This window comes from Capra hircus, chromosome 16 (genome assembly GCF_001704415.2).
Source record: "Capra hircus breed San Clemente chromosome 16, ASM170441v1, whole genome shotgun sequence".
Classification (NCBI taxonomy): domain Eukaryota; kingdom Metazoa; phylum Chordata; class Mammalia; order Artiodactyla; family Bovidae; genus Capra; species Capra hircus.
In genome coordinates this window covers 31131278-31156402 of record NC_030823.1, presented here as the reverse complement: position 1 = coordinate 31156402, position 25125 = coordinate 31131278, and the positions used below count along the sequence as shown (strand labels likewise).

The window sequence follows — 25125 nt, the reverse complement described above, 5'->3', positions numbered from 1 at the left end:
TTCCAGAAAACACAAAAGCTAACTGATTATAAAGCCTAAAACACCTTGTTTCTGGAATGGTCTACATCCTTCTCCTCAGAGTATAATCTATGGAGCAGCACTGGCATCACCTGGGAACTTACTAGAAAAGCAGAACCTCAGGTTTCGCTGCTGAACCAGAATCTCTATTGTAACTAAATTTCCAGATTAGTAGGGGCATTAAAATTTGAGAATAACTGCTCTAGGCAATATATATATAAAAAGTCACTCAGCCGTGTCCAACTCTCTGCAACCCAATGGACTATGGCATACCAGGCTTCTGTGTCCATTGGATTTTCCAGGCAAGGGTACTGGAGTGGGTTGCCATTTTCTTCTCCAGGGGATTTCCTGACCCAGGGATCAAAACCCAGGTCTCCCGCGTTGTAGGCAGACGCTTTACCACCTGAGCTACCAGGGAAGCCCACTCTAAGCAACAGGTTACGAAAAATCAGTTGCCAGTATCCCTGCATGCAGTATCACTACATGCAGATTTCCTTCTTCAGTGAGATGCGAAGCAACTTGAATCCATCTATTTCTGGGAAGGTTTAGTGAGCTTTCGTCAGACTAGATTGCTCGTCAGAATCACCTGGAGAGCATGTCAGGAAACACAGATTTCAGGTCCTTTTCCAGATCTCTTAGTCAATGACCCACTGTTCTGGACCTCTAAAAATGACCTTAATTTCTTGAATTCAGGTTGTGGTGGGCCTCAGTTTTCGCAGTCCACAAAGGAGAGCTATGAGGCCCATGATTCTTCTGGCAGGAGAGATGTTAAAAAAGAGGGCATCTCTTGGGATCAAATTTGAGTTCAGGGTGGGAAGTGGTCCCAGGCTTTAATTTTCTATATAAAATAAACACAATGGTATCCAGGGTTCCTTCTGAGTTACACTGGAAGCAGTCAGCAAAAATGATCAAATGAATATAACTTACCAAAAACTCTTATCATTTCATAGACCATGATAGCCTTATGTCTGCATAAACCCTAACTAGAAATTATGTGAATCATTAAAATGGGTCCTTACCTGCACAGCTGAGGCTCTAGTAATAGTTAGAACTGTGTTTTTAAAAATTATGAAAAATAAAACAGTCCAAAGAAATTTGTCTTTACTTTGATAGATTTTCCACAAATTTTTCACATGTATCAAATATGAGAGGTAAATCAGTATATTTCTAATTCTGGCACCTTCAGAAATGTTTGTGAAAATAGAAATGCTAGGCCCATACACCAATCCCAGAAATTCTAATTCAATAAGTGATGATTTTGTGATACTTCTGAGTTTAAAAATCACTGAGTTAAACAATTAAATGTTTGTGCTAATAAATAAGGAATGATGATATTACAACTTCATTATATTTTATTTCTTATAGATTTACTAAAAAAGAATGTCTTCAGCATGATTTTTTTTACAGCATTGAACAGTAAGCAATATTTTCTAACATAAGCATTGACTTGTATATTAATGTACTATCAGTAATTTATGATTAGTTTGTATTTATTCCTATTAGCACCAGTCTTTTCTGATATGTGCATTTATTGCTATAAATTTACCTCTAGGCACTGATGTTGCTGACTTCCCCGGTGGCTCAGAGGTTAAAGCATCTACCCACAATGCGGGAGATCTGGGTTCGATCCCTGGGTTGGGAAGATCCCCTGGAGAAGGAAATAGCAACCCACTCCAGTATTCCTGCCTGGAGAATCCCATAGACAGAGGAGCCTGGTGGGCTACAACAGGGTCGCAAAGAGCCGGACATGACTGAGCGACTTCACTCACTCACTCACAAATTTTGATAAGCTGTGTTTTCATTTTCATTTAGTTGAGTGTATTTTTTAAACTTCTCTTGAGAGTTCATCTTTGATCCATGTGTTATTTAGAAATGTGTTTATTAACCTCCACATATTTTAGGAGTTTTTGTAATTATGGTCATCTGTTTGACTTTTTTGTGATACCTCTTTACCTAAGCAAAGTAATGGTTTAAATTTTTTAAGCTTTTGGAAGAGGAAAGATTCTAAGTAACAAAAAAATTATTTTTACAGGTCATATCTGAGGGATCGACCATCTAAACCATTGGTAAGAAAACTATAATTCTGTCAATCAGCCAAATATAGAAAATAACTAAAGCATTTTTTCCTCTTCTAGAGAGTAAAATATAATTGGGACAAATATGGCTGCCCATTGAAAGTTAATATCAGAGAAAAATTTCACCCTTTGGTTCAACTGTAAGTATATTCTCACTAAAAAGTTTAACTTACTTTTGACAGTCTCAAAATTATGAAAAGCCTAATTAATCAGGTATTTAATAATAAATAGTTTTGAGCACCCAACATATGCATCACTGAGTTTTCAGTGCCAGTTATACAAAACTGGATGATCTGTGGTCCATGCATGAGGGAGGTTACAGTTTAGAAGCTGAGGCATAAGTGGGTAAGAGGGTTGAAACTCTTCTCAGGGATGCAGACAGAAACTAACGCTTGCTTTATCCTCTCTAAACCTCTCCTCAACCTACAACACCCCTCCCCATTAGGAACTACCTCCCCCTTAATGTTCTCTCCCAGAGACATGCACTCTTCAGCTCAGTTCAGTTCAGTTGCTCATTTGTGTCTGACTCTTTGCGACACCATGGACTGCAGCACGCCAGGCCTCCCTGTCCATCACCAATTCCCGGAGTTTACCCAAACTCATGTCCATTGAGTTGGTGATGCCATCCAACCATCTCATCCTCTGTCATCCCCTTCTCCTCCTGGCTTCAATCTTTTCCCAGCATCAGGGCTGTTTCCAATTAGTCAGCTCTTTGTATCAGGTGGCCAAAGTATTGGAGTTTCAGCTTGAACATCAGTCCTTCCAAAGAAAACTTCAGGACTGATCTCCTTTAGAATGGACTGGTTGAACCTCCTTATAACCGGTCCCTCCAAGGGACTCTCAAGAGTCTTCTCCAACACCATAGTTCAAAAGCATCAATTCTACGGCACTCAGCTGTTTTTATAGTCCAACTCTCACATCCATACATGACTACTGGAAAAATCATAGCCTTGACTAGACTGACCTTTGTTAGCAAAGTAATGTCTCTGCTTTTTAATATGCTGTCTAGGTTGATCATAACTTTCCTTCCAAGGAGTAAGCATCTTTTAATTTTATGGCTGCAGTCACCACCTGCAGTGATTTTGGAGCCCCCAAAAATAAAGTCAGTCACTGTTTCCACTGTTTCCCCATCTATTTGCCATGAAGTGATGGGACCAGATGCCATGATCTTAGTTTTCTGAATGTTGAGCTTTAAGCCAACTTTTTCACTCTCCTCTTTCACTTTCATCAAGAGGCTTTTTAGTTCCTCCTCACTTTCTGCCGTAAGGGTGGTGTCAACTGTATATCAGAAGTTACTGATATTTCTCCCAGCAATCTTGATTCCAGCTTGTGCTTTATCCAGCCCAGCGTTTCTCATGATGTACTCTGCATATAAGTTGAATAAGCAGGGTGACAATATACAGCCTTGATGTACTCCTTTTCCTGTTTGGAACCAGTCTCAAATCATCTCAAATCATCAATATTAAACACCTGTTGTTGTTCAGTCACTTAGTCATGTCCAGTTCTTTGTGACCCCATGGACATATGTCATGGAAGCATGCCCCATGGAAGTATGCCAGGCTTCCCTCTCCCTCCCCATCTCCCAGAGTTTGCCAAAGTTCATGTCCAAAGTTCATGTTTAATCGGTGATTAGACCAATTACAATTTACACCAATTACTGTGCTAGGCACTGGGAATTCAAAGAAGAGTAAGACAGGATTTCTGCTTTCAAGAATCTGATAAATTAGATATGAACTGATATGCTAAATGGAAAAATAGAAAGGAATAGTATGGGTTGTTGGTACTGAAAAGAAAAGAATCCAATTTAGCTATGGAAAGGAGAGGGGCTCTGGGAAGTGTTCCCAGAGCATTAGAGCTGAGTCACTGAGGCTTAAAGGATAATATTTAGCTGAAGGCAAGGGAGGAAAGGAGAAGTGGGAAAGGTAACAGGGAATTCCACTGAGTAAGCCTTTCAAACAGAAGTGATAGAGGAAGAAATTTCATAGTTCAAGTGATATAATGTTATTGGAGCACAAAATGAGTCATGATATGTCAGGAGAAAAGGCTGAGAAACTAGCTAGGTAGTCCAGACCATGGAAGGCTTTCTAGCCATTCTTTTTTTTTTTTCCCCCAAAACTTATTTAACCGAAGGAAAATTGCTTCACAATATTGTATTTACCTTTGCCATTCATTAACCTGAATCAGCCATAGGTATACATGTGTGTCCCCTCCCTCTTTAACTTCCCTCCTTAACTTCCCCTTCCCATACCTCTAGGTTGTTACAGAGCCCCAGTTTGAGTTTCCTGAGTCATACAGCAAATTTTCATTGGTTGTGTGTTTTACACATGGTAGCATACATGCTTCCATGTTACTCTCTCCATTCGTCCCACCCTCTCCTTCCTCCCTCCCTGTTGCCCATGTCAATAAACACCTGTTCTCTATGTCTGCGTCTCCATTGTTGCCCTGTAAATAGGTTCATCAGTACCATCTTTCTAGATTCCATATACATGTGTTAATAAATGATACTTGTTTTTCTCTTTCTGACTTCGTTCACTCTGTATAATAGGCTCTAGGTTCATCCATCTCATTAGAACTGACTCAAATGCATTCCCTTTTATGGTTTCTAGCCATTCTTATTGTAGAGTGGCACGATTAAATATTTGCTGTCTCTGAGAGATGTGTAGAAGATTTCAGGGAACCAAGTCTAAGGAAGGAGACCAGGCAGCAAACTGTTTTAGTAGTACAGGGAGGAAAAAAAGAAAAATGAGACAGCCACAAAGACAAAGAAGAGGGATCACTTATGAGAAAATCAGTGATAATAACAGGCAGGGCTTGATAGCTGATAGATGAAAGTGATGAGGGAAAGAATAGGAAGGTGAATAAGTCGAACCTGGTATCAGTCAGAAGAGATTGTCCACAAACTTCTACGGCTATTATCTATCCGTCTTCAAGCATCTGTACCCGTTAGCTCTGGCTGTCTTCCTATCACCATAGATAAAAGCATGCTTGGAGCTGGTGCATGGGGATGACCCAGAGAGATGTTATGGGGAGGGTGGTGGGAGGGGGGTTCATGTTTGGGAACGCATGTAAGAATTAAAGATTTTAAAATTTTAAAAAAAGAAAAAGTATATGGGTATCTAAGGCCTCCATTTGTGAACTGGATCCCTGCCCCCTTTCCTAATTAAGATCACTGTTTCTGAAATTTGCCCTTTTCTCTTGCATCATCAACTTTACCCTACTAGATCATCACACAAATATGCAGTTCTTCCCCTCATTGAAACCAAAACAAAACCCGAAACCTTCTCTTTGTCTCTACCCCTCCTCTAGCTACTATACTCGTTGCCATCAACTCTTCTCCTATCCTCTCCCAAATCTTTCTCAGTCAGGCTTTTACCCGCCACCCCTCCACTGACACTGCCAGCCAGTGTGGCCAGCGGGCTCCGTGTTGCCAACTCAGTGGTCAGTTCTCAGGTCTCATCCTACTGTATCTCATTAACGAGAACTGATACGGTTGATCCTTTCCTCCTACTTAAAATATCTTCCTTATTGGGATTCAGGATGTCGTATTTTCCTACTCTTCCTGTTACCTCACTGGTAGCTCTTCCTCAATTTCTTAGTTTATTATGTCCTCCATGACTGGTTTTTTTAACTTTTTACTTTGCATTGGGGTATAGCCAATTAACAAACAACGTTGTGATAGTTTCAGGTGAACAGCAAAGGGACTCAGCCATACATATACATGTACCCATTCTCCCCCAAACTCCCCTCCCATCCAGGCTGTCACGTAACACTGAGCAGAGTTCCATGTGCTATACAGTAGGTCCTCGTTGGTTATCCATTTTAAAATATAGCAGTGTGTACATGTCCATCTCAAACTCCCTAACTACCCTTTTCCCCTATCTTTATATGGTCCCCAGCAACCGTAAGTTCATTCTCTAAGTCTGTGAGTCTCTTTGCTTTGTAAGTTCATTTGTATCACTTCTTTTTAGATTCCTGTATAAGGGATGTCATACAATATTTCTCCTTCTCTGTCTGACTTACTTCACGCAGCAGGACAATCTCTAGGTCCATCCATGTTGCTGCAAATGGCATTATTTCATTCTTTTTAACGGCTGAGTAATATCCCACTGCATATATGAACCACATCTTTTTTTGTCTATTACTCTATCGAAGGGCATTTAGGTTGCTTCTATGTCCTGGCTATTGCAAACAGTGCTGCAATGAATATTGGGTTGCAGGTGTCCTTTCAGAACATGATTTTCTCCAGATATATGCTCAGGAGTGGGATTGCAGGGTCATTTGGTAGCTCTATTTTTAGTTTTTTAGGGACTCTCCATACTGTTCTCCATAGTGACTGGACCAATTTACATTCCCACCAACAGTGTAGGAAGGTTCCCTTCTCTCCACAGTCTCTCCAGCATTTATTGTTTGCAGATATTTTGAGGACTGCCATTCTGAACTCTGTGAGGGAATACCTCATTGTAGTTTTTATTTGTATTTCTCTAATAATTAGCAATGTTGAGCATCTTTTCATGTGCCTCTTGTCCATTTGCATGTCTGTCTTCTTTGAAGAAATGTCTTAAGATCTTTGCATGTCTGTCTTCTTTGGAGAAATGTCTTAAGATCTTCCACCCATTTTTTAATTGTTTTTTTTTTTCTCATGGACTGTGCATATTTTGGAGATCAATCCCTCTTTGGTCACTTCATTTGCAAATTTCATTTTCTTCTTTTCTATGGATTATCTTTTCATTTTGTCTGTGGTTTCTTTTGCTGTGCAAAAAAGCTTTTAAGTTTCATTAGGCCCCATTTGTTTATTTTTATTTCCATTACTCTAGGAAGTGGACCAAAACAAGAGATCTTTGATGTGATTTATGGAGAAGGCAATGGCACCCCACTCCAGTACTCTTGCCTGGAAAATCCCATGGATGGAGAAGCCTGGTAGGCTGCAGTCCATGGGGTCTCGAAGAGTCAGACACGACTGAGTGACTTCTCTTTCACTTTTCACTTTCATGCACTGGAGAAGGAAATGGCAACCCACTCCAGTGTTCTTGCCTGGAGAATCCCAGGGATGGGGGAGCCTGGTGGGCTGCCATCTATGGGGTCACACAGAGTCGGACACAACTGAAGCAACTTAGCAGCAGCAGCAGCAGCTGTGATTTATGTCAGAGAATATTCTCCTTATGTTTTCCTTTAACAGTGTTCTAGTATCTGGTCTTATGTTTAGGTCTATAATATATCCTGAGTTTATTTTTGTGTAGGGTGTTAGAGAATGTTCTGATTTCATTATTTTACATGTAGCTGTCTAGTTTTCTCAGCACTACTTATTGAAGAGATGGTCTCTTCTCTCTTTTTGTCATAGATTAATTAACCATAGGGTAAATTGGTTTATTTCTGGGATTTCTATCCTGTTCCATTGATCTATATTTCTGTTTTTGTGTCAGTATCATACTGTCTTGATTACTGTAGCTTTGTAGTATAGTCTGAAGTCAGGGAGTCTGATTCCTCCAGCTGTGTTCTTCTTTCTCAAGATTGCTTTGGCTATTCAGGGGCTTTTGTATTTCCATACAAATTGTAAAAATTTTGTTCTGATTCTGTAAAAAATGCAATCAGTAACTTGATAGATATTATATTGAATCTGCAGATTGCCTTGGGTAGTATAGTCATTTTGACAACATCAATTATTCCAATATTGAGCGTGATATTGCTCTCCATCTGTTTGTGTCATCTTTGATTTCTTTCACGAGTATCTTATAGTTTTCAGAGGTCTTTTGCCTCCTTAGGTGGGTTTATTCCTTGGTACTTTATTTTTTGATGCAATGGCAATTTTTAAAAATCTGCACTAAATGACATCTTAAACAAAGTAAAAAATACAAGTGGTTTAAATGTTTGTTTTTTTATGTCTTTCAGTACAGATTTTTAAGAATTGTGGTAAAATATGGCAAACATTTGGATGAATACCTTATGTAGACAACAGAATGCCAAATAGCAGTTAAAATGAATGAGCTATGATGCTTGTAAGAGGGAATCAAATGATCGGCCATGAATTCCAGGTTGGGTAGGGAAGGAAGAGAGATCAGGAGGGACCCACTAATGAGGAAAACAGATCAAGAGACTGGAAATTTCTGTGGGTTTATCTCAAAATCTAATATCGAGTGGAAAAAAAAGTCACCAAAAGATACTTACAGTATAATATCATGTATGTACATTTTCAAAGCCATAAATCAATAATATACGTGACTTATGGACACATTCATATATAAGTAAAGTACACAACCTGGATGGAAATGATAAATAATGATTTTCACATTATTCTCCGTATATTTGAAACATCACATTAAAATAAAATAAGCGCCTAAGCTGTAGGAGCAAGGTCCATGGAGAAAGCTGGGGAAGCAGACTCAAAGGCCCAGGTGGCAAGGCTCAGAGGATAATCCATTCCTTGAGACTGGGGTGCATGTGTGCTCAGTGGGTCAGTCGTGTCCAGCTCTTTGCGACCCTATGGACTGTAGCCCACCAGTTTCCTCTGTCCATGGGATTTTCCAGGCAAGAATGCTGGAGCAAGTTGCCATTCCCTCCGCCAGTGGATCTTTCCAACCCAGGGATTGAAACTGAGTCTTGCGTCTCCTGCATTGGCAGGCACAGTCTTCACTGTTATGCCATCTGGGAAGCCCCTGAGATTCGGAGGGAAGAAGTAAAAATGACTAGTTTGGAGACCGGAATGTAGAAGTTGAGAGAGGTCATGTCTGATAGCCCCGATTTACTTACACAAAGTAGAAAGGAGGATCGTCTGTAAACTGAGAGAAGGGAGGGGTTGAGGAGGGGACTTCAGGAGAATGTCAAAGGTCACTGAGGGTAAAATGGAAAGGAGCAGGCTAAGGGCCTGTGAAAAGATTGCTGCACAACAGCAAAGGCACAACTGAGGTAAGAAACCATGAGTAGGTCCAATCCTCACACACACTGAACTTCCCAAGTATCACATACACAGCTGAAGAAGACACAGGTAACATCCAAGGCTTAGGTTACACGTTAGATGCGAGGGGAAGAGTAACTGAGTGTATCCAGGGTACTGGTGGGAGACAGCAGATCAGATGATCAACCATGAGATTGGGCTGAGTGGGAGAGGAAGAGCAGCTAGAAAGGAACTTCCATGCAGCAGAGAAGCAGAGGGGAATAAGGGGAATGGAGGTGCATAAGAGGTCAAGGGGCAGGTGAGAGGATGTGAAAGATGGAAGAGGCTGGGGTCAGAAAGTGGCCTTTTAGAGCAGCACTACTTTGGACTATTGCGGCAGTACTTTTCTCTAGGGGTAACCTTTTGTATCTCTGTGACAAGAAATCACTTGATAAAGCTTGTTGACTCCAATTCGCCTAAGATAATTAACCAAATAGTTGAGGGTAAGTACAGTGGGATGGGCTTCCCACGTGGCTCAGTGGTAAAGAATGCATCTGCCAATTCAGGAGACCTGAGTTCAATCCCTGGGTGGGGAAGATCCCCTGGAGCAGGAAATGGCAACCCACTCCAGTGTTCTTGCCTGGGAAATCCCATGGACAGAGGAGCCTGGCGGGCTACAGTCCAGGGGGCAGCAAAAGAGTCACACAACTTAGTGACTGAACAACTACAGAGGGACAGTCAGATCAATACGCCTCAGTGTCCAGTTCAACTGGATTATAGCAATACATAGTTAATAACCCAGTATTCATATGGTATTTACCAGAAGCAAATTTGGGTGCCTTGAGATAGGGGTGGTCACTAGGAAACTGGCATGTAGTCTAGGTCCCTAGATTATAATAAATGCCTTACCTTTGTAGAAAGCGGCTTAGGAACAAGGTTGGGCAGAATTTTATAGGTAAAATAACAGATTCACTATCAAATATTAACAAGAATAAAGCAAGTCTTAGAAGTATGATTCAGCTGGGATTATGTCATCCCAGCTGCTTCTTTGCTATCAATTCTCATGCCAACCCATCCCAAACTAGAATTTGGTGCTACAGAAGCAAGCCAGAAGGAGAGGGACATAATTGCTCTACTGTGATGCAGGAAGTTCAATAGCAGATATTAGGGGTGTTTTAGGGCTACTCAAGATTTATTTAATCAGATATGGTAAGACACACAGACATGGAAATGACTGTCATGAAGGAAGAAGTTTATTATAAATAACAATCCCAAGAAATAGGAGGCACAGCACATCATGTAGGACCTCATGCGGAAGCACCAGGACCTGTCAGGAGAGAGGGAGTGAGGGGAAAACAGAGGTAAGAGTCTTTACTGTGTTTTCTGTAGGATGGAATGGAAGAGACAGGGTAAGCAGGTTAGAATTGGCTATTTTGAGTAATTTCAGTGGGCTCTGGGCATAAGTGCTGCCTAGTTGTCTAGTACCTCGTCTTGGGGTGATTAAAGCAGGTGGATGGAGAGTGGGCCAGTGTGACGACTCATAAAGGAGGTGGGTTCTGGGTGGGCTACAGACTATGGGGCTGCCAGAGTTGGACATCTGTGGAAGGACCATCCGAGCTGAGATCAGTAAGCCTCAGTGTCCAGGGTTCTGGGTTGGTTGGTTTGTGTATGAAAGGCATTCCTGGTTTACCATCTCTAGGAATTAACCCTGGGAAGGGCAGTCCCTCCAAGGTAAGCAAGGCCCCAGATATTAAGCACCACTTTTCAAAAAGTAAAAGACATGATTAATATAATGAGCTATCTGGAGTAACCACACAGGATTGTAAACATATGTCTAATGGATCAATAGAGAGCTCTCTCCTTCCCAGTTCCAAAAGTGGAACTGCCATAGTGGAGAAGTTACAAATTGTAAGGAAGAGTTACAAAATGTAGTAACATTCATGAGTCTCTCGGGCTTAATTAGTATTACATCTCACATTAACAAACTTTAATGAAAATAAGCCATGCTTACATGGGCAAGTATTTTTGCCTGGTATTCTCAATGAAATGAATAGAACATCAAAGATCATTATAAACCCAGAAAGCATGGGTTATGCAATTCATTGTTATTGCCACTAGATGACACTGTAGCTTCTTGCTTTTCATGAGTGTCAACCGATGCCTGCTCAAGAGTTAAGATCTTTTTTATTTAAATCATATATATATATATAGGTAGAAATGTAACCATTTTTAATTGTACAAAGGCAAACATTAAAAAAGATAATATTTGTGATTAAAATTGAATAGCAAAAGGATGGTGGGGGTGGAGGAACAAGAAATATGATTTTATGATTTTTGATTGTTCTTGGGCTTCCCTGATAGCTCAGTAGATAAAGAATCCACCTGCAATGCAGGAGACCCCGATTCGATGCCTGGGTCGGGAATATCCACTGGAGAAGGGATAGACTACCCACTCCAGTATTCTTGGGCTTCCCTTGTGACTCAGCTGGTAAAGAATCTGCCCGCAATGTGGGAGACCTGGGTTCAGTCCCTGGGTTGGGAAGATCCCCTGGCGAAGGGAAAGGCTACCCACTTCAGTATTCTGGCCTGCAGACAAAGAGTCAGATACGACTGAGCGACTTTCACTTTCACTCACCTCATCAATACATGGTTGCAACTGTTTTAAAAAATAAAAAATTTCTGCTTCATTACTGCTAGTTTTATTTTGAGAGCTGAAGGAAGCCTACACAGTAGGTACTTTATAGATAAGAAAATTGAGGCTTCAAGAGTTTTTTTCTGCAGTAATCTGCAGTAAGTAATTTCTGCAGGATCACAAAGCCTAGTGATAAAGACAGGATTTAACCCTAAGCGCATCTATCTTGAAATCCTGAGCTCTTAACTCTTCTACACTAAACTGGTATTTTGTGTTTCAGATACAATGACAACGGTTATGTTGAAGATGTTGAAGTAAATTTCATAGTGTGGGAAATACATGGCAGGGATGACTATAGCTTTAATAATACTATGAAGAAGGTATGACATTTTTGGATTTAAATAGAATTTAGCATGCAAAATTAGATAAGTATTTCTATTTTAAATCGATGTACAAGTTAGCTAAGGCAAACAGAACCAGTCAGCTGTAGGCAGGGGGAGAAAAATACTATCGCTGTGTTAAATTCTATGACTACTATAATTCATTTATGAAAAAAGAAATCACTGTCACATAGAACAAAAGGGGTTAGAAAAGGTAATGCTTATAGTAGGATGATGCAATTATTACTATTTTATTTTCTCTCCACATTGTATTTAATGTTTGATTATTTATGGGTCTGCCTTTGGCTTTTGGCCAATCATCATATCCATGCTAAATCAAATGGATACACTGTAGGCTTCATCTCGCTTGTTTTTTTAGCAGCATTTGACCCATTGGCCTTGGCTTCTCTGTCCCCACACTCTCCTCTCCTGGCTTTCCTTCATCCTCAGTGACTGGTCAGTCTCATCCTCCACAGTGAATCCCTCTTATTCTGCCTGTTCACTTTGCAGGTCACGGCAGAAAAGCCTTACTACTAAGACCAGCACACTTCACTCCCATCCCCGCTGTGTGGGGCTTTCTGTCCCGGAGAGCCTCCCATCACGACGGAGCCTCTCTAGAAGTGAACAGCCTTGATTCCTGAGATTTGTCAGAGATGTCAAACAAAACCAGGATGACTCCTTCCAAATTAACTTTCTCATCTATCAGAGACCTTCATTCTCCAAGAAATAGAACCTGCCCAGGTGGCAACCAAAAGACGAGTTCCACCAACTACCCCCTCCACATTGCTATAATTATTTGAGCAAAGAACTCCATCCCATCATACATTCCTCCCATACTTGTTCAGGGTCCAATATGTAAGGTTTGGGGGCCTACTTCCTCCCCAGTCTCACCCCTGTACTATTCTATCCTTCTTAAACCTTGGCTAAGTTTTCCATTACTCTTCACCACCTCAAACCTTTCTAACATACCTTAAGATTAAAAACCCTAGATCCATCTTCAACAAACATTCCTCAGAGAATATAATTATCCTCATGTTTCTATCAAACCAAGGGTACTCTTTCTCTTACCCTATATACTTAAGGAATGTAGAATTTACATTCTTCCTAATTCACATTATCATTTCCAGATCATTCTCTCCTCCCCTAAGTGAAACACAATTCAATGCTTCTGTCATCCAGTTGTTATCTACCCCATCCCTACTTGCTGGCATATACTCAGTTACTTGATTATTTCTCCCTTGTCCTGAAAACAATTACAATTCTGCCAGCCACCATGTAGCATTATTGCTGGAAAGAACCTAGCTTTCTAAACAGAGACTACATTTCCCAGCCTCATTTGCCACTAAATGGGGCCATGCTTCTTATCACTGGAATATGAGCAGAAGTTATATGTGTCCAGGATGAAGTGCTCAAGAATTTCACATGAACCTCCATGCTTCCCATCTTCCTTCACATGTCAATATAGCACAGCGACAATCAAAGATGAGAACTGGATGAAAGAGACAGGGAACTTTAAGAAGCCCCTAGATTTTAAAAGTCTGAGTTTTTAATTCACTGCTTTGAGGAGAATCACCCAGGAGTCACTGCCAGGAACATCTGCATTGGACTATGTGTGATCAAGAATTAAACATTTCATGTATAAAACCCCTGAGAACTGGGGTTACTATTGAAACAAAGCAGACTAATATAGCTCCCTCTATTAAAATTACATTTCAATGCAAACATTTCAGTCTCTGACCTCGACCTCAACCCTCAACCCTGTAGCTCTCATTCCCACTACTCCTTTGCCTCTCACTTTTTCTTACACACTCTAGATATCCATTATATCGAACCTTCTGCTTTCTTCCTCTCGACTTCTCCCATTTTTCTTCTCTCTGTTTCCTATCTAACTTGAATTCCATGGTTCAGTCCTTCAGCTACTGTCTTGCCAATCTATATGTCACTTTCCTCAGTATTATTCTCGTTCAGTGTTATAGCAAATTTAAACATCTATCTTTCTGCCTTATCAATGCCTGATTCTGAGCTGCTGATCAGTTCTACAAAAAAGAAATTAAAACTGCAATAACTGAAATTAGGAACTCAACTGTTGGGAGTGATGACTGAAAATAGAATTAGTCATCTAGAGGAGAGATCAGAGGGAAATAGCCAGAATTACACACAGAGAGATAAACTGATTTCAAATATAGGAAAAAACATAAAGGAGATCTTCAATGCAAATCTCTAAGAACTGGAATCCTAAAAAAAAAAGTGTTGCTGAGAAGCAACATTTTCCAAAACTGATGAAAGACATCAAAGCATAGAAAAAGTAATCTGCGTCTAGAAACACCACAGTAAAATTTCTAAAATCAAAAGCAAAGGGAAAAATCTTTAAAGCAGAGCAAAAAAGAAAAGTTACCTTCAAAAAAGAAACTGTAAGGTTTAAAGCTATTGTTTCTCAATAGAAACAATAAAAGCCAGAAGTCTTTGAACAAAATATTTTAAGCTACTGAAAGAAAATAATTTCAAACCTAAAATTCTGAATACAATGGAAATAGCATTTAAAACATGAAACTGAACAACAGATAAGTCTTTAAAAATACATGAAATTAAAAGAGGAAAGAAATTTAAGTACGAAAGAAATGAAGAATGAAATAAAAATGATTTGAGAGAAAGTGACAAATATTGAGGATAGGCAAAGAAGATTCGATCGATGGGTAAATGGAATTCCTGAAAAAGAGAACCAAAGCAAAGGAGCAAAACCAATACTAATAATTCAACAAAACATCTCCCCACCCAAGAAAAAATATGTGAAGCTTCTTAGACTTCCCTGGTAGCTCAGTGGTAAAAGCGTCTGCCTGCAATGCAGGAGACCCAGGTTCGATCCCTGGGTTGGGAAGATCTCCTGGAGAAGGAAATGGCAACCCACTCCAGTATTCCTGCTTGGAGAATCCCAGGGACGGAGGAGCCTGGTAGGCTACAGTCCATGGGGTCACAAAGAGTCGGACACGACTGAGCCACTTCACTTGACTTCATTGAAAGATCATACCGTATAACTGAGAATAGCAAATCAGAATAGCCAACCTATGTGTGCTTTATAAACACTCGTCCAGAGTACTGAGGTGGGAGGAAGCACTTTCAATTCATTTTGTAAATCCAGAGGGACTTGATGAGGGCCTTAAAAGAAGAGAATTATGAGCTAATCTCATTCATGACCATAGATACAAATCACCTGAACAAAATACTAGCATATCAAATACAGCAACTTATTAAAAAAATAATGCCAAGCTTTCTTTATTTCATAAATTAAGACTTGAGGATATCACTTGGCAGTCAAAGTATTCCAGTATATTAACAGGATGAAGAAAAAAACACAATTATTACAACAGTTGATGGAAAGTCATTTGATTAAAAATGTATTGACTTCCATGGTGGCAAGGAGTCCACCTGCCAATGCAGGAGACATGGGTTTTTGATCCCTGATCTGGGAGAATCCCACGTACCACAGAGCAACTAAGCCCGTGAGCCACAACTATTGAGCCTGTACTCTAGAGCCCAGGAGTCGCAACTACTGAGGCCACGTGCCACCACTGCTGAAGCCCATGCCGCCTAGAGCCCACGCTCTGCAGCAAGAGAAGCCACTGCAAGAGAAGCCTGTGCACTGCAACCAGCGAGCAGTTGCCACACTTGCCACACTCGCCACACTCGCCACGACTGGAGACAAGACCATGCAGCAACAAAGACCCAGCACGGCCAAATGAATGTTTAACAAAATTTATTAAACGTGTATCATCCATATATGACACTACTTAAAAATAAATCTTATAAAATTATAAATGAATGGTACTTCTTTCACCTAATAAAATGTGGATACAAAAAAACCCATATAAAACATCATGCTGCTGTGCTTAGTTGCTCAGTCGTGTCCAACTCTTTGCAACCCCATGGACTGTAGCCCACCAGGTTCCTCCATCCATGCAGACTCTCCAGGCAAGAATACTTGAGTGGGTTGCTATGCCCTCCTCCAGGGGATCTTCCCAACCCAGTGATTGAACCCAGGTCTCCTGCATTGCAGGTGGATTCTTTACTCTGTGAGCCACCAGGGAAGTCCAAGAAACTGGAGTGGGTACCGTATCCCTTCTCTAGGGGGACTTCCTGACCCAGGAATTGAACCAGGGTCTCCTGCATTGTAGTCAGATTCTTGACCAGCTGAGCTACCTGGGAAGCCCATAAAACATCATACTTAATGGTAAAAATGTGAAAGTCTTCCTTCTGAAATCAGGAATGACACAAGGAGGCCTGTTTTAACCATTTCTATACAACATTGTTCTAGGTGTTTATCATAAGGTAAAATATAAGCAATAAAAATAAAAGGTTTGGAAAGGAAGAAATAAAACTGTCATATTTGCAGATAATATGATTGTTCATCTGAACTAATTAAAATTAACAACTGAGTTTAAGAAGTTGTCTCTGTACAAGATCAATATACAAAAGTCCATTTTTTCTACATATCAGCAAACATTTAAATAATTAAAAATTAGATGTATAATTTCCAATGGCACTAATTAAATACTTAGAAATAAATTGACATGCAAAACATATATATATATATAATCTTTCTGTATATATATAATCTTTCTGTGTATATAAAATCTTTTGACAGAGCGGTTGTTTGAATGAAGCTCAAACATGGAATTCAATGATTGAGCTTAACAAGCACCTCCCGTTAGAAGAAGTCTGGGGACCTGAGGTAAGAAAAACATTATCTTGTAAATTATTTATTTACAATAACTAACTTGGCAGTTTAGTATTAATAAGTGCTTAAAGAAAATACTTTGGGTTTAAGTTTGATTTTATAAATCAAATCCAGTTTTTCTGTTCTATTCTAAAATGTTTCATCCTAATTCTGTTTGATCTTCTGTTGCTCTGCATTACTAACAATTTTGTTTTAATTTTCTCTTCTGAAAATCTATCTGCAGACTATTAAATATCTGAAACACATGTTAAAGCCCTGAGACTGAATCTTTCCAAAGAATGCCTGACGTTTCAATTCTTATATAACTAAAAGATCTTTTCTGAATACCAATTGCCATACTGTTTTCAATTTTTTTCAATTGAATCTTCTTAAATTGCAATTATTTTATTTGGCAAATCAAATCATATCTCATGAATAACATGTGACATAGAAGATACTTCAGCCTTTAAAATGTAAACGCTACAATAAGAATATTATTTTTGCTTCTCCAGCAGAATCTACACATGTCCAGACAGAGATGAACAATGTGTATTTTCCTCTGTATTCCCAAGTCCACACCATCCATTTTCCACCCATTACTCCCTGTCTTCCCAGTAACATGATTCTAGGAGCTTTACTCCAACAATCCTTTGAACAGTTATTCCAACTCAATATAACCTTCAACTCACTGGTCCTACCACCCTCTCCGCACCCCCAGTTCTCTTTTCCTTTTTATTTTAAATTCCACAGTCAATAATCATATCACTCTATTTATATATACCCTCAATTCCTTTGCTCCTCTCACTTCTTTATATTTCTATAGCTAATCACATCCCTGGTTAAATTCAACTATCCACCTTAGCACCTGACTGTGGTCAGAGAAAAACAAACCCTCGCTGACTTGTTTCACTTTCACTTCATGATTAAAATGGTCCCACAATACTGCCCAGCAAATATTACTGTATTTCTTCAGCTTGTTCCTTCTCCCCCTCTCACAAATAGCTATCGCAGGCTTTCTCCTCTCTCTTTAAATCTCCAGCAACTCTTTCCCCATCCTCATTCTTGCATAATGAACTTGCTTCCTACTTCACCAAGAAAATTATTATAGTTATTAAATCTGGTGCAAGACCCTTTTATCTAATTTTATATAGAGAAGCACATATTTTAAAACATGAAATATGTTGCCCTATTGTTTTTAATATTTTTGTTTTTAATATTTTGACAGCTATAATTCCTTATAACTAGTTTCCTTTGTAATGCAACCTGTGTTACATTATGCTTTTAAAAACATTATTGTGAGAGGGGCCTCACACAATAGTAGTTGTAGGCTTCACTAGAAGCCAAAGGGGTCCATATAAACATAAAATAAGATACAATTTTTATTTATTTGTACTTCCCTGGTGGCTCAGATGGTAAAGCGGCTGCCTACAATGTGGGAGACCTGGGTTCAATTCCGGAGTCAGGAAGATCTGCTGGAGAAGGAAATGGCAACCCACTCCAGTATTCTTGCCTGGAAAATCCCTTGACGGAGAAGCCTGGTAGGCTACAGTCCATGGGGTCGCAAAGAGTTGGACACAACTGAGCGACTTCACTTTCACAACTTTATTTATATTTTAAAATCTATGTTTACATATTTATACACACTCACTATGAGGTTAGGCACCCCTGATATAGATAAAAAAAGAAAAGGACTAAATCTTGGATCATTTCGATATTTAGAGATGGAGTACACAAGGAGTGGTAAAGAAGGTAAAGAGCTTCCCAGGTGGCGCGAGTGGCGAAGAACCCACCCGCCGGTGCAGGAGACATACGAGACGTGGGTTCCATCTTTGGGTCGGGTTCCCAGGTGGCGCGAGTGGTGAAGAACCCACCCGCCAGTGCAGGAGACATAAGAGACATGGGTTCCATCTTTGGGTCGGGAAGATCCCCTGGAGAAGGGCATGGCAACCTACTCCAGCATTCTTGCCCGGAGAATCCCATGGACAGAGGAGCCTGGTGGGCTACAGTGCATAGGGTTGCACAGGGTCAGACACAACAGAAGCAACTTAGCACACATGCACAAAAAGGAGGTAAAAAAGGAATAATCCAAGAAGCAAGAGAAAGTCCAGGCAAATATGATGTTCTGGACTTCCTATTAATCAAGTCTCCTCAGATGGAGGGAGGGATCAACTGTGCTAAATTCACTACTAAAATAGGTCAACTCTGATGAGGACTGAAAAAAATGATTATTTACTTCAGTAACATAGAGATAACCTTGACAGGATGAGTTTTGGTAGGATAGTGAGAGATAAAACCTTACTGAAGTAGGTTTAATTAGCAAGGAAAAAAAAGTTCACAGCAGCAAGAACAGATATCTCTGCAAAGGAGTTTTGTAGTAAAGAAGAGAAACAGTGTAGTAGCTGGAGAGCAATGGGTGAAGAAAAAAAATCTTCTTTTAATAGTTGAGAGACATAACCACATATTACTGCTGGGAATATTCCAGCAAAAGAGAAAACTGATAGTGCTTCAAATTTAACATGTCAGAAACTGAGCTTCTGATATCCACCCTCCAAACGAGCCCCTCCAGTATTCTTTTCTACCTCAGTTAATAGAAATTCCATCCTCCCAGTTTGGTCAGGATAAAAGCCTCTGCGTGTCGTCCTGTGGTCCACATTTGGTCCTTCAGTAAATCTTGTTGGCTCTTTCTCCAAAATGTATTCAGATTTGGTCACCACCCTATTTCAAGCCACCATCACCAACCATCTGGGATATAATCACAGCATCCTAACTGGTCTCTGTGCTTCAGCCTTGCCCACCATGAATCTGTTCACAACATAGCACCAAGCATGATGCTGCTAAAACATAAATCAGAACATGCCACTCTTCTGCTCGAAAACCAAGCAGTGGTTCTGATATCACTTAGAGTTATGACAAAGCCAACAGGACTTCCTGCATTGCATCCCCTGCCGACCCCCATCATGACTAGCTAATACCTTTCTTCAGGTCTTTACTTAAAAGTCAACTAGTCAATGAAGATTTCCCTGGCCACTCCACTGAAAAATTTAAACATCACCCCATGACAGTTCCTATCTCCCTCCCCTATTTTCTTAAATGTCATTAGCATTTATAACTCCCTGATATATTACGTAGTCTACTTATTTATCACATACATTATCTGACTCCCCAGCTAAGATATAGGCTCCATAAGGAAGGGAATTTTGCTTGTTTTCACTAGCATCTGACCCATTACAGGTGCTCAGTATATATTTGTGAAGCCAATTAATTAATTATAAGTCATCTACTTATTATAAGGAGTATTATTCAGCTATTTAAAAATCATAAGGAATTAAACTAGTAATGGAATCAGTTAAAAACAAAACTTACCCTTCTAACTTCTTACTGAAGGGCATCCAAGAATCTGGGGTTGAGGATAGATGTAGGTAACACTCTGGCTCAAAATCTCACAAAGGGCACCCAAATGTTATAAGATATGATAAAATAACATAGTCCTAGGAAGCAATGAGCTACCTGATAACTAGCATTCAAGTAGCTCACCTCAATCAGTACGATACAGTATTGTTGTTATTTAGTTGCTAAGTTGTGTCTGACTCTTTTGCAATCCCATGGACTGTAGCCCACCAGGCTCCTCTGTCCATGGGACTTCCCAGTGGCTTGCCATTTCCTTCTCCAAGGGATCTTCCCAACCCAGGGACTGAACTGGTGTTTCCTGCATTGGCAGGCAGATTCTTTACCACTGAGCCACCAGGGAAGCCCCAGTACAGTGCGGTACTTCTCAAATTTTAGAATTATGTAGAGGTGACGTCAGAATCACCTAGAGGACTTGCTAAAACAGATCTCCAGGTCCTACCTCCAAAGTTTCTGATTCATCAGATCTGGGGCTAAGCCCCCAAATTTGTATTTCTAACAAGTTCCCAAGTGATGCTGATCTGGGGACCACATTCTAGAAACATTGAAATAGTGGCTTACATTCTATAAAGAATTCTGAAGTGCCCACACCAGGCCTTAAGTGTTCAGTTCTACCATATGAGAAATAAAAATCTCACCACTGAAAGGATGGATTCAGTCTGGAGTTTGAATATAATAGAAGGCTGCTGCTGCTGCTGCTAAGTCGCTTCAGTCGTGTCCCACTCTGTGCGACCCCACAGACGGCAGCCCACCAGGCTCCCCCATCCCTGGGATTCTCTAGGCAAGAACACGAGTGGGTTGTCATTTCCTTCTCCAATGCATGAAAGTGAAAAGTCAAAGTGAAGTCGCTTGGTCGTGTCCGACTCTTAGCGACCCCATGGACTGCAGCCTACCAGGCTCCTCCGTCCATGGGATTTTCCAGGCAAGAGTACTGGAGTGGGGTGCCATTGCCTTCTCCGTTCTCCAAGGCAGGTACCTGCAAAGACTAGTTATGTCCTAGTGAGTAAGGCTATGCTTACTAAAGAGTATCACTATGTATTTATTCAACATGGCAATCAGAGGTACTGTCTTCCTGAAACATATACCTGATATGAAATAACCTTCCAGTTCTTAGAGCTGTGCTGGTTACTGCATAGCCCTGATTCTGTAAGGATGAAAGACATTTGTATAAAGACCTGGGAAGTAGCTTACAGACTGTAATTTCTCAAGAGAAAATCTGAAGGGCTCACAGACAAAGGTGGCATTTTCACAGGTTCTTCCAAGTTAACGTTAGAGTTTGAGAAGGAAAGGGAGAATGTGGATTATGAATGGCTAGCTACATACTTAATAACTCAGGATATGAGCTGAGTTTCTGGACATGACTCTATAGTAATCCAAGCAGTCCTTGGCTACAAATGAATAGTAATTCATGAGGCCAAGGACTATATGAACTGTTACTGATTATCGTCAAAACCAAGTAGAGTTAAGAAAGTACACAATATCTGCATATTGAAAATTGTCAAAATGTAGGAATAATGTGAAGAAAAGCCCAAGAAATAATTACCACTTGAATAAATCAAATGGGAGTTACTCATTCAAAAGCTATAGAAAGAATTCAGCCACAGTGAGAATGCATGACGAAGAGATGAGCAACACTTTAAGTAGGGTGTAAAAGCATACAGGATCTACAAGTATCCAGAAGAAATGCCATGTATTATTTTAGGGTTTTATTTTCTAAGCATAGCTTTAATAAAGTGACTTAAAAAAAATATAGTGTCTGTGCTTTTAAAAAGGGGAACAAGAGATAAACAAATATCCTTTCCCGTTTGTATCTTGAGACCCACGGAGAGACAGTAGTGGTAAATGGGAATAAGTAAAACTCCTAGGGGAAGATTTTGAGAGAGCTGATTCTTAAGTAGGTCATAAGAAGTACAGGGCCCTCGAGGAAGGAGTCCAGGGCTCTCCAGGAGGAGAAAAGGGACAAACTTTTTTTTTCCTATATTCCTTAGTCTTAGTCACTTATTTTTTTAAGCCCACAGCTAATAATAACACTACAAAACTCATCTTGCTCAAGGGTATGTTTTTCCTTAAGCTCTGTATTAATGATTATATAATAACAATGTATCCTGTTCGAGGACATATTTCTCCTTCTTAGCAAGAACCTTCTGACTAATCTTGTTATATTAATATGTATGTTGGGGGAGTCAGTCTGGTAAGACCTTTCTATTGTTCTAATCTTGTTAATTTAAGATGTATTGTTATGGGAGTGGGTCTGGTTAAAGTATATAAGGCCTTCATAAGACTAGCTAGTGGGGCATTTTCTCTCCCCCTTCTAATGTTTATGTCAGCAGCTTTCTCTGTCCTTTTTTTTACTTTAGTGAAAAAAGTAAAATCCCTCAGTCGTGTCCGACTCTTTGTGACCCCATAGACTGTAGCCTACCAGGCTCCTCTGTCCATGGGATTTTCCATTTATAATACTGGGTGGATTGCCAGGCAATAATACTGGGGTGGATTGCCATTTCCTTCTCCAGGGGATCTTCCCAACCCAGGGCTCAAACCCGGGTCTCCCACATTCTAGACAGATGCTTTACCTTTTACTTTAGTAAAACTCTGCTACACAAAAGCTCTTGAGTGACCAAGCCTGGTCCCTGGTCCCAAAGCTAAATCTTCTTTGGTGATCACAAATCTGACATCATTCATGGAAAGCTATCAATTTAACTACTGTTGTATCCATACCTTATAATCAAAATTGTATCTGTCCCTACATTAAGTATCCATGAAGAACTTTGTACTTTTTAGATTTAGGGAAATAAAATACTTACAGATTCTCAACAACCTAATTTATTATTGTTTGCAAATAAAGTACTTGCTTTCACTAAGCTTCACTTTTAATCAGACTTTAACCCAAGATAGCCTCTAAAAATACTATTAATATACAGCACTAAAATGATAGAGATGGGAATAATTATATCTTTAAATAATTTTCCAAAATAAACATATGGGAATATAATTTTGTTTATGAAATTCAGATAATGACCTTAAGTTTTTTGTTTTCTATTCAGAACTATAAGCATTGTTTTTCTTATGCTATTGGAAAACCAGGAGATTTAACTCAACCATATGAGATCATCAACAAGTCTAACTATAACCATTTGGTTTGGCCCTTGGACCATTCTGGAATATATGTGTTTCGTGTGAAGATCCTGGATCCAAACTATAGGTGAATATACATGTTCCATGATAATAGTTTTAGCATTCAGTTCAGTTCAGTCCCTCAGTTGTGTCTGACCCTTTGCGACCCCATGAACCACAGTATGCCAGGCCTCCCTGTCCATCACCAGCTCCTGGAGTTCACCCAAACCCATGTCCATTGAGTTGGTGATGCCATCCAACCATCTCATCCTCTGTCGTCCCCTTCTTCTCCCTCCCTCAATCTTTCCCAGCATCAGGGTCTTTTCCAATGAGTCAGCTTTCCGCATCAGGTGGCCAAAGTATTGGAGTTTCATCTTCAACATCAATCCCTCCAATGAACACCCAGGACTGATCTCCTTCAGAATGGACTGGTTGGATCTCCTTGCAGTCCAAGGGACTCTCAAGAGTCTTCTCCAACACCACAGTTCAAAAGCATCAATTCTTCTGTGCTCAGCTTTCTTTATAGTCCAACTCTCACATCCATACATGACCACTGGAAAAACCATAGCCTTGACTAGACAGATCTTTGTCAGCAAAGTAATGTCTCTGATTTTTAATATGCTGTCTAGGTTGGTTATGACTTTCCTTCCAAGGAGCAAGCGTCTTTTAATTTCATGGCTGCAATCACCGTCCACAGTGATTTTGGAGCCCAGAAAAATAGTCAGCCACTCTTTCCATTGTTAGTTTCTAAAAATTACATTTTTATTTTCTTGATGTAATTTGATATCACCCAGCTATCCAATTACAGGCATACCTCATTTTATTACGCTTTGCTTTATTGTACTTCAAAGATACTGCATTGAAGGTTTGTAGCAACCCTTGGTCAGTGAGGTTTATCAGTGCCATTTGTCCAAGAGTATTTGCTCACTTCATGTCTCTGGGTCACATGTTAGTAATGCCTGCAATATTTTAAACCCCCACCAACAAAAAGATTATGATTTATTGAAGGCTCTGATGATGATTAGCATTTTTGAGAAATAAAGTATTTTTAATTAAGATAAGTACATTCTTTTTTTAGACATAATGCTATTGCACACTTGATAGACTACGGTATAGTGTAAACGTAACTTTTGTATGCACCGGGAAACCAAAAACTTGGTGTGACTCGCTTTATTGCAGTGTTCACTTTATTCTGGTGGTTTGAAACTGAACCCACAATATCACTGAAGTATTCATGTCATATTTGCTTTTTCACTTTGGAGCAATCATGTTAAACATTCTGTGGCAGTAAGAGATAGGATTTCATGTTCAACGTAATCTATTCACAGTTAACATTCTGAGTACTTTACCATGTTTCATTGCTATGATAGATGCAAAATAGAGCATAAGGATCATCTCAGCCTTCAAGATACTTGTAATTAAACTGGTTGGGGAAGGAAGAGAGGAGGGTGCACATAAGACCAAAGGAGGTTAAGTCAGAGCAAACACATATTTTTCAAATATAACCATTTATATTATTGATAAGCACAATAATAATTCAGAGATGGGAAAAATCAATATTGAGCATCAGGAGAAAATTTCCCAGAGGACCGGAAATATTAAGAATTTATGTTGTCAGAGAACTAAGACAGACCCTTCAAATGAAAGAAATCGCACTAATGATGGAATTGAGCTGGACATTAACATACTGTATACGGCTCATGAAAGAAGGTGGAAAATTTTGGGTTGGCCAAAAACTTCATTCATACGGCCAACGCAATACTTTGCATGAGGAAGGTAAAAAACAAAGGATGGAAATTAATCCAAGGCAATTCATAAAGTTGAAGTCAATTTCAAACCATGTCTTAGAGAGCCTCTTAAGTATCTTTACCAGAGGAGTATTGTGATTAGAGAGTAGTTCTAGGAAAATTAGCCCGAGAAGAAAG

At 39.8% G+C, this 25125-nt stretch overlaps 1 protein-coding gene and 1 non-coding gene across 2 annotated transcripts in view; both read left to right on the top strand.

The window, feature by feature from the left end:
• Positions 1-25125, top strand: part of C16H1orf101 (chromosome 16 C1orf101 homolog) — a 150172-nt gene that overhangs the window by 109423 nt on the left and 15624 nt on the right. The window contains exons 16-21 of the mRNA XM_005690605.2: positions 1384-1434; positions 2051-2084; positions 2154-2233; positions 11874-11973; positions 16613-16699; positions 23131-23288. Coding sequence (XP_005690662.2) covers positions 1384-1434; positions 2051-2084; positions 2154-2233; positions 11874-11973; positions 16613-16699; positions 23131-23288 — 510 coding nt within the window. The remainder of the gene's footprint in view (positions 1-1383; positions 1435-2050; positions 2085-2153; positions 2234-11873; positions 11974-16612; positions 16700-23130; positions 23289-25125) is intronic.
• Positions 14777-14848, top strand: TRNAC-GCA. The gene has a single exon. It is a non-coding gene; the product is annotated as a tRNA-Cys (tRNA).